Source organism: Hyaena hyaena, unplaced genomic scaffold (genome assembly GCF_003009895.1).
Source record: "Hyaena hyaena isolate Hyena2069 unplaced genomic scaffold, ASM300989v1 scaffold_49, whole genome shotgun sequence".
Lineage (NCBI taxonomy): Eukaryota > Metazoa > Chordata > Mammalia > Carnivora > Hyaenidae > Hyaena > Hyaena hyaena.
Window position 1 is genome coordinate 4,621,628 of NW_024080681.1, and position 13,173 is coordinate 4,634,800.

The 13,173-nt window shown below is 43.3% G+C and overlaps 1 protein-coding gene across 1 annotated transcript in view; it reads right to left on the minus strand.

Moving 5' to 3' along the window:
* RORA (RAR related orphan receptor A) overlaps nucleotides 1–939 on the minus strand; it is a 724,310-nt gene extending 723,371 nt beyond the window's left edge. The window contains exons 1-2 of the mRNA XM_039230592.1: nucleotides 920–939; nucleotides 87–327 (exon numbers count right to left, since the gene is read on the minus strand). Of these exons, the coding sequence (XP_039086523.1) occupies nucleotides 87–252 (166 nt within the window). The 5' untranslated portion in view covers nucleotides 253–327; nucleotides 920–939. The remainder of the gene's footprint in view (nucleotides 1–86; nucleotides 328–919) is intronic.
* Nucleotides 940–13,173: the final 12,234 nt, after the last annotated feature.

The window sequence follows — 13,173 nt, forward strand, 5'->3', positions numbered from 1 at the left end:
CGCTCCGGGCGCCCGCTCCCGGCCGGCCCCCGCTCCGCTCCCGGGCTCCCGCCGCCCCCTCCCCAACCCCTCTCGCAGCCTCCTACCTCTGCTGGTGCTGGAATAGCTCTGTCTGCGCACCGGGGCGGGCGGCTCGCTCTTGCGGGCGGATTCCTGGTTCAGCGGGGTCTCCCTGGCGCCGGCGGCCGCGTCCGCGCCGCTGCTGCCCGGCTCGCTGGCGGCGGGGTCGGGGGCTGCCGGAGCTGACTCCATGTTTTTTCCCAATGTAGAGATCGCTGGAGATGGCGAGCTCCGAGACTCCCTCTATCTTCTGTTTTCAGAGCAACTCTATGGTACCAAAAAAAAAAAAAAAGGGGGGGGGGGAGAAAGAGACCAGGGAGAGCAGGAGGGAGAGAGCAGGCGGCGGCGGCGGCGGCGGGCGAGCGAGAGCGCGAGGGAGCGCGCGAAGTGTGTCTGGGTGGACGTAAGTGTGCGCCCGCGAGGGGTTGGGAGGCGGGTCTGGCCACAGGCAGCGCTAGCGAGAGCCTCTCCAGCCGGCCCCTACACCCACATTCCCCACCCTCCAGACCCCAGACGGAGAGCCGCCGACTGGCTGCCAATTTTGGGAGGGGGGGAGGGGGGGGGAGAGGGGGCCAGGAGAAGAGAGGCTCCCTTGGGCCGTTCCTCCCCTTTCCCCAGCCCAGGGACAGAAATGAACACCGGCGAGACGATTCCCTGCCTACTTCGGAGACTCTTCTCGGGAACACAACTCGTCCCCATCTGCTGCTTAGCCTGAGATGAGACAGATGCGATTATCCACGTTGGGGAGTCGCAGGTAGCTTTCTGCCAGCCCACCCCAGGACAGAGGAGAAACTGTAAAGGCATTCGAGCTGGGCCGACACCCCCGGGGGGGGGGATGGCGGAACGTGGCGCTTCTTACTTTGGGATGGGACGTCAACGGGTTTCCAGTCTTGGTTTGATACGTCTGTGCCCAAGACGGATTGTGAGTCCAGAATCGCCGTGGAGAGCCAGTTTCTGGTGTGGTTGAAAGAGGTGGCTTTCAGCTCCTTTGCCGTTTCCTCTGAGAAGGATCCAGAAACCACTTGGCGGGGCAGTTTCTACTGAAGAAAACTTTGGCCTGTTTGGTTTGATGACTATCGAAGCTGGTTCAAATAGGCCACACCGCATCTAGTTCCGTGTGGCCGCTAATTGCCAATTCCCGCTGGTAATTTTGCTGTTAAACATACAGTCTCATCCATAAAAGATATACTGGAGAGACATTAGTAATGTCTGCATGATAAAGTCCAGATAATTAGCAGCTGCTAATAAGTCACATAATCATTCTACACCTCCCTTCCATTGAAACACACCCATCACATAGTAGGTGTTTAGTAAAATCCACAGAAAGTAGCGTGGGTAAGTGGAAAACACTCAGGCGGTAGTCGCCTGGCTTCTCTGCCTCCTACTCAATCCACCATTTCCTTTTGCCTGTGGACACTGACGAGATCACTACTTGTTTAAGGTATTTATTTATTTTATTTATTTATTTAGAAAGAGAGAAAGCATGAGCAGGGGAGGAGCAGAGCGAGACTAGCCACAGTGCCAGGACTAGCCCCATGAGGGGCTCAAACTCCCGAACCCCAAAAAAGTGAGGTCATGACCTGAGCAGATACCAGACGCTTAACAGACTGAGCCACCCAGGCACCCGAAATCAGTACATTTTTAACACGCACACATAACCCTTCCTTTCAGAAAGCTCACAAGTTTTGACAATAAACAATATTATTATATACCAGAAGGTGGCATAAATATGTGTATTTAGGGGGTTGGGATGGGAGAGAGAAGGAGGGAACATTTTGCTTTTGCTACCTTCCCGGTTTGGAAAAATGCTTTAAAAAAAATAATAAGGGGCTAAAAACCTAGATAGATAATAGCGTAAGAGGAACCTCCATATGCCAAACTTCACACATGGTTTGTGTTACTGTTACTGATCTTGGTCTGATTTCAAATAAACAGTGCTATTTGCCATGGTCTGCGTGTTAATCAGCAAAACCTGAGTGATGTAAATGAGCTGTGAACCGTTCTGATACCTTAATCCAGTCTCTGCAAGGATCCCTGGCTTTAGCCTGTCTGTTGGCACTTCCTAACAGAGCCATGATTGTGTTCTCCATCCCAAATCAGATGCGTGGGTTTCCCCATACATCAAAGCACAGATTTCCAGAACAGCCTTCACACCATTTACAACTGGTTAGCCTGTTAATAATGTTCTTGATGCAATTGACCTAGCTTGTCACTCTTGACTTTTCTAAGTAAACAAATATATCAAAGTGCACAGTTTAATAAATAAGCAAGTTCCTCTTGCAGAAGTGAATATCTCAAAATATATCCACTGCCCCACATTTATTTTGAAATATTTTTTTATCGACTTTTCACCTTAAATTTCACCAATAATTCTATTGGGGATACAAGTGGCTCAAAAATTATCCCTGACTCCTTTTTACGTACCTGTAGCAACTCATTAACATTTTTCTGGTTAAATCTATTCCCCTGAGTCTTTAGTTGGTTCCCTTGCTGTTCCCCTTTGTCTAAGCTGATATTTGTTCACCTGGAAAGACCTTCCTGAAAATGGCCCTAGTGACCTTAGTCAATTACGATAGAATCCATATTCCCTTCAGTGGTAAATTCCAGCTCCAAAAAGCCATTCCTCCTAACTTTCTGAAACAATTACTGCCTCTGCAATTTAAAACAATTGGGACGAAAGTGCTTTCCCCAAGGGAAAAATAAAAGTGAGTTAGATACATTCTTCGACTGTCAATCATTGTTACTAAAGTGTAAATTACCCGGATTGGGGAAGCATTTGAAACCTGATTAGGTTTTTTTTTTTTTCCTTCCCTCCTGCCCCTCACCTGCCTACTAATTAAGGCTTTCCAATTTTTCAAATATTTGGAAAGATGGAAGCCTTCCTTAGACTCCGCTCATTGACAAAGGGCAATAGTGTTTGCTTAAAATGGTTATTTCACTTTGCACTACTGAGTTCTCTGACAGACTTAGAAATGGCTTAGGAAACCTAGGCTTTGTAGAAGAGATAGGCCAAGTCCATTTTTTGCATCCTCTTCTCTCCCTCCCCAGATTCACCAGGACTCTCCCTACCTCATTGCCAATCCCAGCCTTCCCTCTTGACGGTAACACTAGTTTGCATTCTTTTTTTCCAAGGTAATTACTGGGAACCTCAGCGTTAGCTTGGACTCTCTCTCTCGCCACTGCCCCTACCTAGCTCTCCAAGTATCTTAACATACTTGCCAAGTGCTTTAAATTCTACCTCTGTGACATCTGTCCTTCCTTTTTATAGCCACTGCTCCAGTTCCACACATTATTGCTCACCTAAACCATTGCAATACCCTTCCAAATAACTGGCCTTTAGTCTTCTAACCATTCTAACTCATCCCAGATAACATTGCCAAGTTAATTACCCTGAACTACAGCTCTCATTTCCCACCATGTCACTCCCCGGCTTACAGGACTTTAATGGCTCCCCATTGCCTATCCAATTAAGTACTAACTAGTCGACACGGTATTCAAGGCTCTATGTCACGTATCCGTGCACTCCTGCACCAGGGATGGCACATCAATCTCCTTTTATGAAGGAACTCCTGAGGTTGGTTGGAAAGGTGTGGGCTGTGATTAATTAATGCTGTTTCCCATGGGTGGAGGATCGGGAATGTGACACTCGTGTGGAGTTTTCCAAACTGCCTTACATCCTTACATAATCCCTGCGATCCATGTGTAATCCTCAGACCACGCCACGTGCTGCTTCCCACGCTTCCTCCTGCCTGTAGTGCCGGAGACAGGGACAGTCAGTTGCCTATGCGTCTTCTCCCAAAATGCTCTTCTTGCCTTCTCTGTTTACGGAAACCCCACCTTTCTTTCAAGGCCCATTCTAAAAGGCAGCTCTTCTGTGGAGCCTTCTCTGATTTACCCCAAACCAAATATTGTCTTAGTACTGTTGACCCTTGAACAACGCAGGGGTTAGGGCCACTGACCCACCGTGCGGTCAAAACTCCTTGTATAATTTTTGACTCCCCCAAAACTCTACTAACAGCCTACTGTTGACTGCAGGCCTTACTGATAGAATAAACAGTCAATGCTTATTTTACATGTTATATGTTTTATATACTGTGTTCTTATAATAAAGTAAACCAGAGAAAAGAAAATATTATTAAGAAAATCATAACAAAGAGAAAATACATTTATAGTATTGTACTGTATCCCCCAAAAAATCCTTAGATAAGTGGAGCTGTTGCTGTTGAAACCCGTGTTGTTCAAGCGTCGCCTATACTCTACACCCCTCTTAAGGCATTCAGCATACGTTATCTACTTTGTGCTGTCCTTGAACATTTGCCTTACTCTTCCTGGTAAAAGCGAGGTTCGTTGAAAATACGGGCTCTGCCCTTGCACATAGTAGGCACGCATTGGAGTTACTGGATTTGGGGAATGGAATTAATAAACTAATCATAACATGGCATGTCCACACAGTGTTCCATTACACAACAAGAATGAAAACCTAAGCATTTCAACTTTCAGTCACTTGAAATAAGCCTTTCCTTCCTGGATAAAAGATTAGTGGACATGTATGGGCTGTTAAAATTTATATATGCAAAAAAGTTCACAGTTATTTTCTTTGCATTTCACGGAGAGGGAGAGCAGGGAAATTATGGAAATATATAGTAGAATATCCTTGGGAGAGAGGAGCCTTCTACAACCTGCCTAAGAGCAAAGAAGACAGAAAATTAAAACCGAGTGTCCAGACAACAAGTTTCCTTTCTTTCAGAAACACATCAAGAAGCCAAAGCTGGACTCTATGCTGAAAATAGAAGAAACACAAATGAAAAGGTAGCACTGCTTCTGGGTATGGGAGGGGCCCCATCCTGCTGCAAGGCTAGTCGGTTTGTACGCCGGGCGGCTCCAACCACGGAAGTCCAGGCTAGGAAGAGCTGACAGTTCCGATCAGAGAAAGAAGCATGTAAAGCTGAAGTCCTCACAGGCGGGAACAGGAAAGCCAGGCTTGCCAGCTGCTAGGAAATAAGGAAGATCAAGGGGCCCAGCGTCCACTCTGGATGATCCACTGTAACTCTCTTCCCATTTTGTGAAAGAGGAAACTAAAATGCAGAGAAGTGCCTTGCTCAAGACCGTCCACTTAATCTGTTCCTTGAACTGGTACCCTCAGAGCATGAACTCAAGACCGAGTTCTGCCATGAAGGAGGAATGGGTTGATAGTAAGTCACTAATCTTTCTACGCCTGTTTTCTTTTCTATGTATGAGGGTTGTTAGGAGGGTTAGATGAGGTGATCCTTCTAGAATGCTCGCCACTCAAAATTTTGCTATTGTTCTTAATCGCCTTGTAGAATTTAAAAAAAAATATATTGTTTATTGATTTTTGAGAGAGAGAGAGTGAGTGGGAGGGGGAGAGAGAGAGATGGAGACAGAATCTGAAGCAGGCTCTAGGCTCTGAGCTATCAGCACAGAGCCCAACTCAGGGCTCTGACCCATGAACTGTGAGATCATGACCTGAGCCGAAGTCGGATGCTTAACTGACTGAGCCACCCAGGCGCCCCTCATCAAAGAGGATTTAATAAAATACTACCTAAAGCTGGAGCACCTGAAAGGCTCAGGCAGTTGAGTGTCTGACTTTGGCTCAGGTCATGATCTCACAGTTTGTGAGTTCAAGCCCCACATCAGCGCAGAGCCCACTTCAGATCCTCTGCCCCTCTCCCACTTGCTCTCTCAAAAATAAATAAAAATAAAATGCTGTGTAAGGCTGAATTTTCCAGTACAGTAACCACTAGCTACGTGTGGCTACTGAGTGCGTGAAATGTGGCTAATCCAAACTGAAATATATAACTGTTAAAACCCACATTAGATCTCAAAAGCAGCACACAAAAATGCAGCGTCTCATTAATAATTTTACACTGATTGCATGTTCAAATGATAATAGTTTTCATCTACTATTCAGTAAAATATACTATTAAAATTAATTTCATCTCTTTTATCTTTAAAAAGTCTGGCTACTGAAAATATAAAATCAGCATATGCTTTACATTATACACTTATCAGATAATGCTAATATGTAACATAGGTAAATATGACGATGCTTTAGAGTAACCACTGGGGTTCAGCTGGGGTACCGCTGGGTTAAGAGGTAAATGGCATCTATCTTGTCATTTTACAAAATCTTAATTGTGCTCCTGTTATTTGCAGGGCATTGACCTGGATTCTAAGGAAAACAGAGACAAACCTATTATGTCTTACAGTGAAGGTAAGAAGTGCACACCAAAACTAAGAGGCATTCATTCCATGATGAGGCTTAAACTGCCCTGGAGATCAGTATCCAAGTTGCTAAAAATCTTTCTAAAGGAATAGAACACAAGGAGCTCTGCCCTGGGCAGCTAATGTCCACTTTGTTAGCTTTTGAGCTAACAAACTGAGTCTGTGGACCTCAACAAGCAGAAGACATTTGATAACATGCAAATGCCAAGGGACTTACAGAACAGGTCTCCTGCAGCCCCATGTTTCCAACCGGAAACACCCAAGTTTCACCTGGGTGAGTGAGGTGCTATGCTGGGCTCAGTGTCCTTCCCAGAATCACCACGGTCCTCCTGACATTGAGTTCACAAATATTTTCGGCCAGCTTTGAAAAAGATAAGGGTAAAGAAGGCCAGATTGTAAGCTCCTTGAAGGCACAGACCCTGTCTCACTTACTCACCTATGCAAGCACTGTGCCCAACACGTGATAAATGCAATTTTTGTTGACTTAATTCATGAATGGATGAGATGTGGTTGGAGAATAAAAGGAAACTGAATACATCAATGAATAAAGGAGTACAATTTACTGGGCACATATTAGATTCTAGACACTTTCTCTTGTCTTCTAGTTATTTTATAGATTAGAGTCCTCCACGTTGTCGTGAAACAATTTACTTCTTTAAAGTTCCATCTTCCCATCTATAGGATAGACATGACGACTTTTTTTTTTCCAACTACTCAACTTACAGGAGAGTTGGTGGTCAGATAATATAGACGAAAGTGACTTGGAAATGCTAAGAGGAGTGTTCCTGACAGAATGATATTTGACAATAGTCCAGTATGATTGCCACTAGCCACATGTGGCTATAGAACACGTGAGAAATGGCTAATGTGATTAACATACTGGATTTTTTTTCCCTTTTAAATAGACTTTATCCTTTTTAAGCATTTATTTATTTATCTTGGGGGGAGCAAAGAGAAAGAGAGGAAGAGAGAGAATCTCAAACAGTCTCCTGGCCATCACTGCAGCACACGATGGGGAGCCTGATGAGATCGTGACCTGAGCTGAAATCAAGAGTCAGGCACTTAACCGACTGAGGCACCCAGGTGCCCCAACTTTACCTTGTTAAGTCAGTTTTAGGTTCAGCAAAATTGAGTAGGAAGTGCAGAGATTCCCCATATACTTCCCGACCCCACACATTCACTGCCTCCCCCACTATAACTTCCCCCACCAGAGTGGTACATTTGTTACAAGTGATGAACCTATATTGACACACCATTCTCAGCCAAGGTCTGTAGTTTATTTACATTAAGGCTTGCTCTTGGGGTTGTCCATTCTTCAGGGTTTGATAAATGTATAATAACATATACCCACCATTATAATGTCATAAAGAGAAGTTTCACTGCCCCCAAAATACTCTGTGTTCCTCCTCTTCATCCCTCCCCTAACCTCTAGCAAACGCTGATCCTTTTACTGTCTCCATAGTTTTGCCTTTGCCAGAACGTCAAACAGAATGCAGCCTTTTCAGGTGGGCTTCTTTCGCTTAGTCATATGTATGTAAGTTTCCTCCAATTGTTTCATAACTTAAGGCTGATTTCTTTTCAGCACAAAATAATACTCCGTTGCCTGGATATAGCACAGTTTATCTGTTCACCAGTTGAGGGACATCTTGGTTGTTTTCAAGTTCTGCAATTATAAATAAATCTGCTATGAACACCCATGTGCACATTTTTGTGTGGACATAGGTTTTCCATTCCTTTGGGTAAATACCAAGGAGCCTGACAGCTGAATTATATGGTAACAGAATGTCGAGTTTTCTAAGAAACTATCAAAGTCCCTCCCAAAGTGGCTGAACTATTTTGCATTCCCACCAGCAGTGGATGAGGGTTCCCATTGCTCCACATCCTTACCAACATTTGGTGGTGCTGGTGTTTTGAATGCTGGCCATCCCAATAGGTATACGGTAGTATCTCGTTGTTTTAACTTACATTTCTCTAATGATATCTGATGTGGAGCACCTTTTCCTATGCGTAGGTGCCATCTGTATATCTTCTTTAGTGAGGTGTCTGTTCAGGTCTTTTGCCCATTTTTTCATTGGATTTTTTGATTTCTGATTGTTGGTTTTGAAGTGTTATTTTTATATTTTGGATAACAGTTCTTCATCAGATATGTCTTTTGCAAATCTTTTCTTCCAGTCTGTAGCTTGTCTTCTTATTCTCTTGACACTATTTTTTGCAGAGCAGAAATTTTTAATTTTAATGAAGTCCAGCTTATCAATTATTTCTTTCATGGATAGTGCCTGTGATGTTGTATCTAAAAAGTCATTGCAGTGCTGAAAGCCATCTAGATTTCTCTTGTTATCATTTAGGAGTTTGATAGTTTCGTGTTACACATTTAGGTATATGATCCATTTTGAGTGAATTTTTATACAAGCTTGGTAAGGTCTGAGTCTAGTTTCATTTTTTTTCCATGTAAATGTCTAATTGTCCCAACACCTTTTATTGAAAAGATTACCTTCTCTCCATTGTATTGCCTTTGCTCCTTTGTTAAGGATCAATTGCCTATTTTGATGTGGCCCCATTTCCGGGCACCCTATTCAGTTTCATTGATCTAATTGTCTACTCTTCCGCCAATACCACACTGTCCTGATTACTGTAGCTTGGAACTGGATTTTTAATTCTATTTAACTTCAATGAACTGAAATGACCACATGTAGCTAGTGATTATCATATTGAAGGTACAGACTTTTCATTTCAAGTTTAATCTTTTAAACTTCTAAGATACTCTCCTGTGGATATTCACTCTGAGATTTGATTCTATAAATGTTTATATTGCATCTTCTAGGAAAGATGCTGTAAGATTCTAAGATGAATTAGAATTTTTTTTAATGTTTGTTTATTTCTGAGTGAAAGACAGAGATAGCGCACAAGTGAAGGAGGGACAGAGAGCGAGGGAAACACAGAATCCAAAGCAGGCTCCAGGCTGTGAGCTGTCAGCACAGAGCCCAACAAGGGTCTCGAACCCAAAGACCATGAGATCATGACCTGAGCTAAAGTCGGACACTTAAACACTTAAGTGACTGAGCCACCCAAGATGAATTCCAAGAGGTATATTGTACATCCTCTGTGAGGACCTGAGGCAAGTTGATCAGTACATAACTTCAGATATTAAATGTTGAATGCCTTATAACAGGTTCAGATAAAGTTCTAGAACTTCAGAAGGAGGGGCCAACATTGGAGAAATCAAGGAAAGCTTCCTTGAAAAGAAGGTATTTCATAAGTTGTTTTTCCTGGAGTCAGGACTAAAGATACACTTTTGCGAAGTGGTTATGGGAGTAGGTGAGCTTATTGCAAAGACATATGAGGTCCCTGATTCCATTTATATCCTCCAGGTAGACAGATCCTTAGTGTGGTATACAGACATCAGACATCTCTCCACTGAGAAACAACATAAGAATCTTCCCTGTGCAAGGCAGTGTCCGAGAGAGAAGACATATCACACATACACACTTCTCATTCTAGTCTGTGGTTCTCAAAGTGTGGTCCTCACATCATTAGCAGTAGCCTCGCCTGGGAACTTGTTAGAACTACGAAAGCTCTGGTTTCACACGCAGCCAGAATCTCTGGAGGTTCGGTCCAGCAATTTGTGTTATAGCCAGCCTTCCTTGGGATTCTGATGCAAACTCAACTTGAGGACCACTACCATAATGCAAGCCCGCCTGATTTATAAATGCACATATACGAACAACCATGAATCCTAAAGGAGGGCTCTTCTTCTCAGAGAAAAGTCCCAGGCCCCATGTGCCTAAGTTGACCTAGGATCCAGGACAGCCACAGCGTTCTCAGCCCCAGGTAATGAACCTCACCGTAAGTAAGTCTATACTTGTCTCATTATTTGGGTGGGAGTTGCATACAGAGTGTTTTTCTGTTCTTCCACAAATACATGGATAGAGTTTAAAATTTAAAATTAAAAATTAAAAATAGAAAAAAGTAAAAGTAAAAAAATGTGCTATCCAACTAGCCTGGGGCACTGATGATTCAGAATGCCAGTTCTGCCCTGGTGAAGACAGATATTTAGATGGAAAGCCTGTGTGAAACAGAGTAAGAAATCAGCAGGAAATAGTTTCTGCTTTACAGATCAGAAGGGTAACAAAGACAGTAGCACTGTTCCAAAAAGCTACATCATAGTAGATATTAGGGGTCAAACTTTCCTTTAGAAATAGTTCTGAAATGTCCCTCTTTCTCATGCCAGAAGAAATGTAGTTGGCCCCAAAATGTAGTTGGTCTTCTCAATAATTATTTTATTTTACGCATCTCAGTTACCTATTATACATATGCTGTATAACAAATCATCCCCAAATTCAGTGGCTTACAGCAACAAGCATTTCTCATTTTTTATGTCTGTAAGCAAGCTAGGGGTCAGCTGGCCTTGGTTATAGGTGGCTGGCTGGGTTTGGTCTGCTCAGCGTATCTCTCATTCTTCTTGGGACAGCGGTTTACTGAGGCCTGCTCTGCTTATGGCCAAAGGCAGGTGCTGCACAAGAAAACAAGCCCATCAACCAAGCACAGGTCAAGACTGTTGCGTGTGCTACATCCCATTGGCCAAGACAAGTCATATGATCATATCCAAACCCAAGACGAGAGGAAGAACCTTTGCCCACCAAGACCATAGCCCGAGGATGTCAAGGAGTGAACAGTGGAGGCCAGTAAACAGTCTTGGGGGATAGCTTATCTGTAGATCAGAGGTTCTCAAGCTTGGCTGCACAGTGTAATCACCAGGTAGGTTTTTTGTTTGTTTGTTTGTTTTGTTTTTTTAAAGTACAGATGCCTGGGTCCCACCCCTAGAGATTCTGGTTTAATTGGTTTAGGGTACGGCCCCGGCCAGAGTAGTGAAAGCCCTCCAAGTGATTCCACTGAGCCTCCATGTCTGAGAACCACTGGTGTTAAACCAAATACTATTGATTAAACAAACAAAAAATTTTGACCACCGCTTTGGAGAGGTCCTTTTCCTATTCATTTTAGGAACTCCTGATCTTTTCAGACCTTTTCCCGTTAAAGCACATTACTATGTCAGATGCAATTTCTGTTCCCTCCAGTGAGCAGTCTTGGGTCAAATTCATAAAAAGGTCTCATCAGAGATTTTCTTAGTGTGGAATTCTAATGAATTGCAGGCAATTCTGCTTGTTACTTATCTATCATTAAAGTGAAAACACTGGTGTATATGCTAATTGCTAAATGTCTACCTTTCTGGAGAACCTGCACACAGGAGTACAGAATTCCACTATTATTAGAAATTAGGGTCGATGGTCTCAAGGCATAGGACATTTGCATAGATAACGGACACATTTAGTTTGCTTTTCATATGTTCTTATATGTATGTACATTGAGAAAGTGTTCTCTCTTTTTTTGGCACCTCCTGGCATTCTAAGTTCTGTAAATACATAGAAGTTATAAAGGACCTTATAACTGTTCTTATAAAGACCTATTTCAGGGCATTTGTTTTCTGCCATGTATTTTGAGAAAGGGATACCTGGGGGTAATTAAAATCAGCAGCCTTAGGGGCGCCTGGGTAGCTTAGTCGGTTAAGCGTCCGACTTTCGCTTAGGTCATGATCTCGCGGTTCGTGGGTTCGAGCCCCGCGTCGGGCTCTGTGCTGACTGCCAGCTCAGAGCCTGGAGCCTGTTTCAGTCTGTGACTCCCTCTCTCTCTGACCCTCCCCGGCTCATGCTGTCTCTCTCTCTCTCCTAGAAATAAATAAAACATTTTAAAAAAATAAAATAAAATCAGCAGCCTTAGTCTTCTGTAAGCCATGCTTCTTAGCACAGTGTTTGCCACTTTATGGTCTCAGCATATTTTTTAAATGTTTATTTATTTTGAGAGAGAGGCAGAGAGTGTGCGCACGAGAGAGCACACACGACGGTAGGGGAGGGACAGAAAGAGGAGAGAGAGAATCCCAAGCAGGCAGGCTCCATGCTGTCAGCACAGACCTGTGTTCAGGGCTCGATTCCATGAACTGTGGGATCATGAACGGACGAAGCCACCCAGGCGCCCGGAGTCTTGGCATATTTTTAATCTTAAAACTCTCATGTCATTTGTTCTATCACTAAATTTATTTCAGTGTTCAGTTGGGGATCTTTCTAAATCTCTTTATGACACTGCAAAAATAAAATTATTGCATTGTAGCCCCTTTTCTGATTTTGCTTTTCTGCATGAAAGATCGTATTTTAAGGGCCAACCTGTTTTAGAAAATCATTTATTTCCTTTAGGGATATTCTAATATAGTGATCAAGCAAAACACTCCCATAATTTTCTAATAAGTTGTCTGGCTCAGAAAGAGCGCATTTGTTGGGGAAAAAAATGAAGATAAATCATCAGTTTGCATATTATTTCCCCCTTTGACTGCTGGTTGTCAGGATGCTTGAGGTTTGAATAACCAACCGAATTATTAATTTGGGAGGGGGGCCTCTGGGTCGCTTAGTCAGTTGAGCATCCGACTTCAACTCAGGTCATGATCTCACAGCTCTGGAGTTCAAGCTCCACATTGGGCTCTGTGCTGACAGTGGGGAGCCTAGAGCCTGCTTTGGATTCTGTGTCTTCCTCTCTCTCTGCCCCTCCCCTGCTTGTACTCTCTCTCTCTCTCAAAATAGATAAGCATTAAATTAAAAAAAATTTTAGAAAGTTATTAATTTGGGGGTGAAGTTTTATAATGCTGCATATGCAGATTTCAGGGGCAGCACTGTGTAGAACAAAAACGTCAATATGCGAGAAGAAGGAAAAAAAAGATACATTCGCCCAGCAGATGAGTCACTGGGAACATACTGGATACATTTATCAGAGTAGGAAGCACCATTGAGTCAATAACATTTCAGTTTGACACTTACTTCACATCCAAAA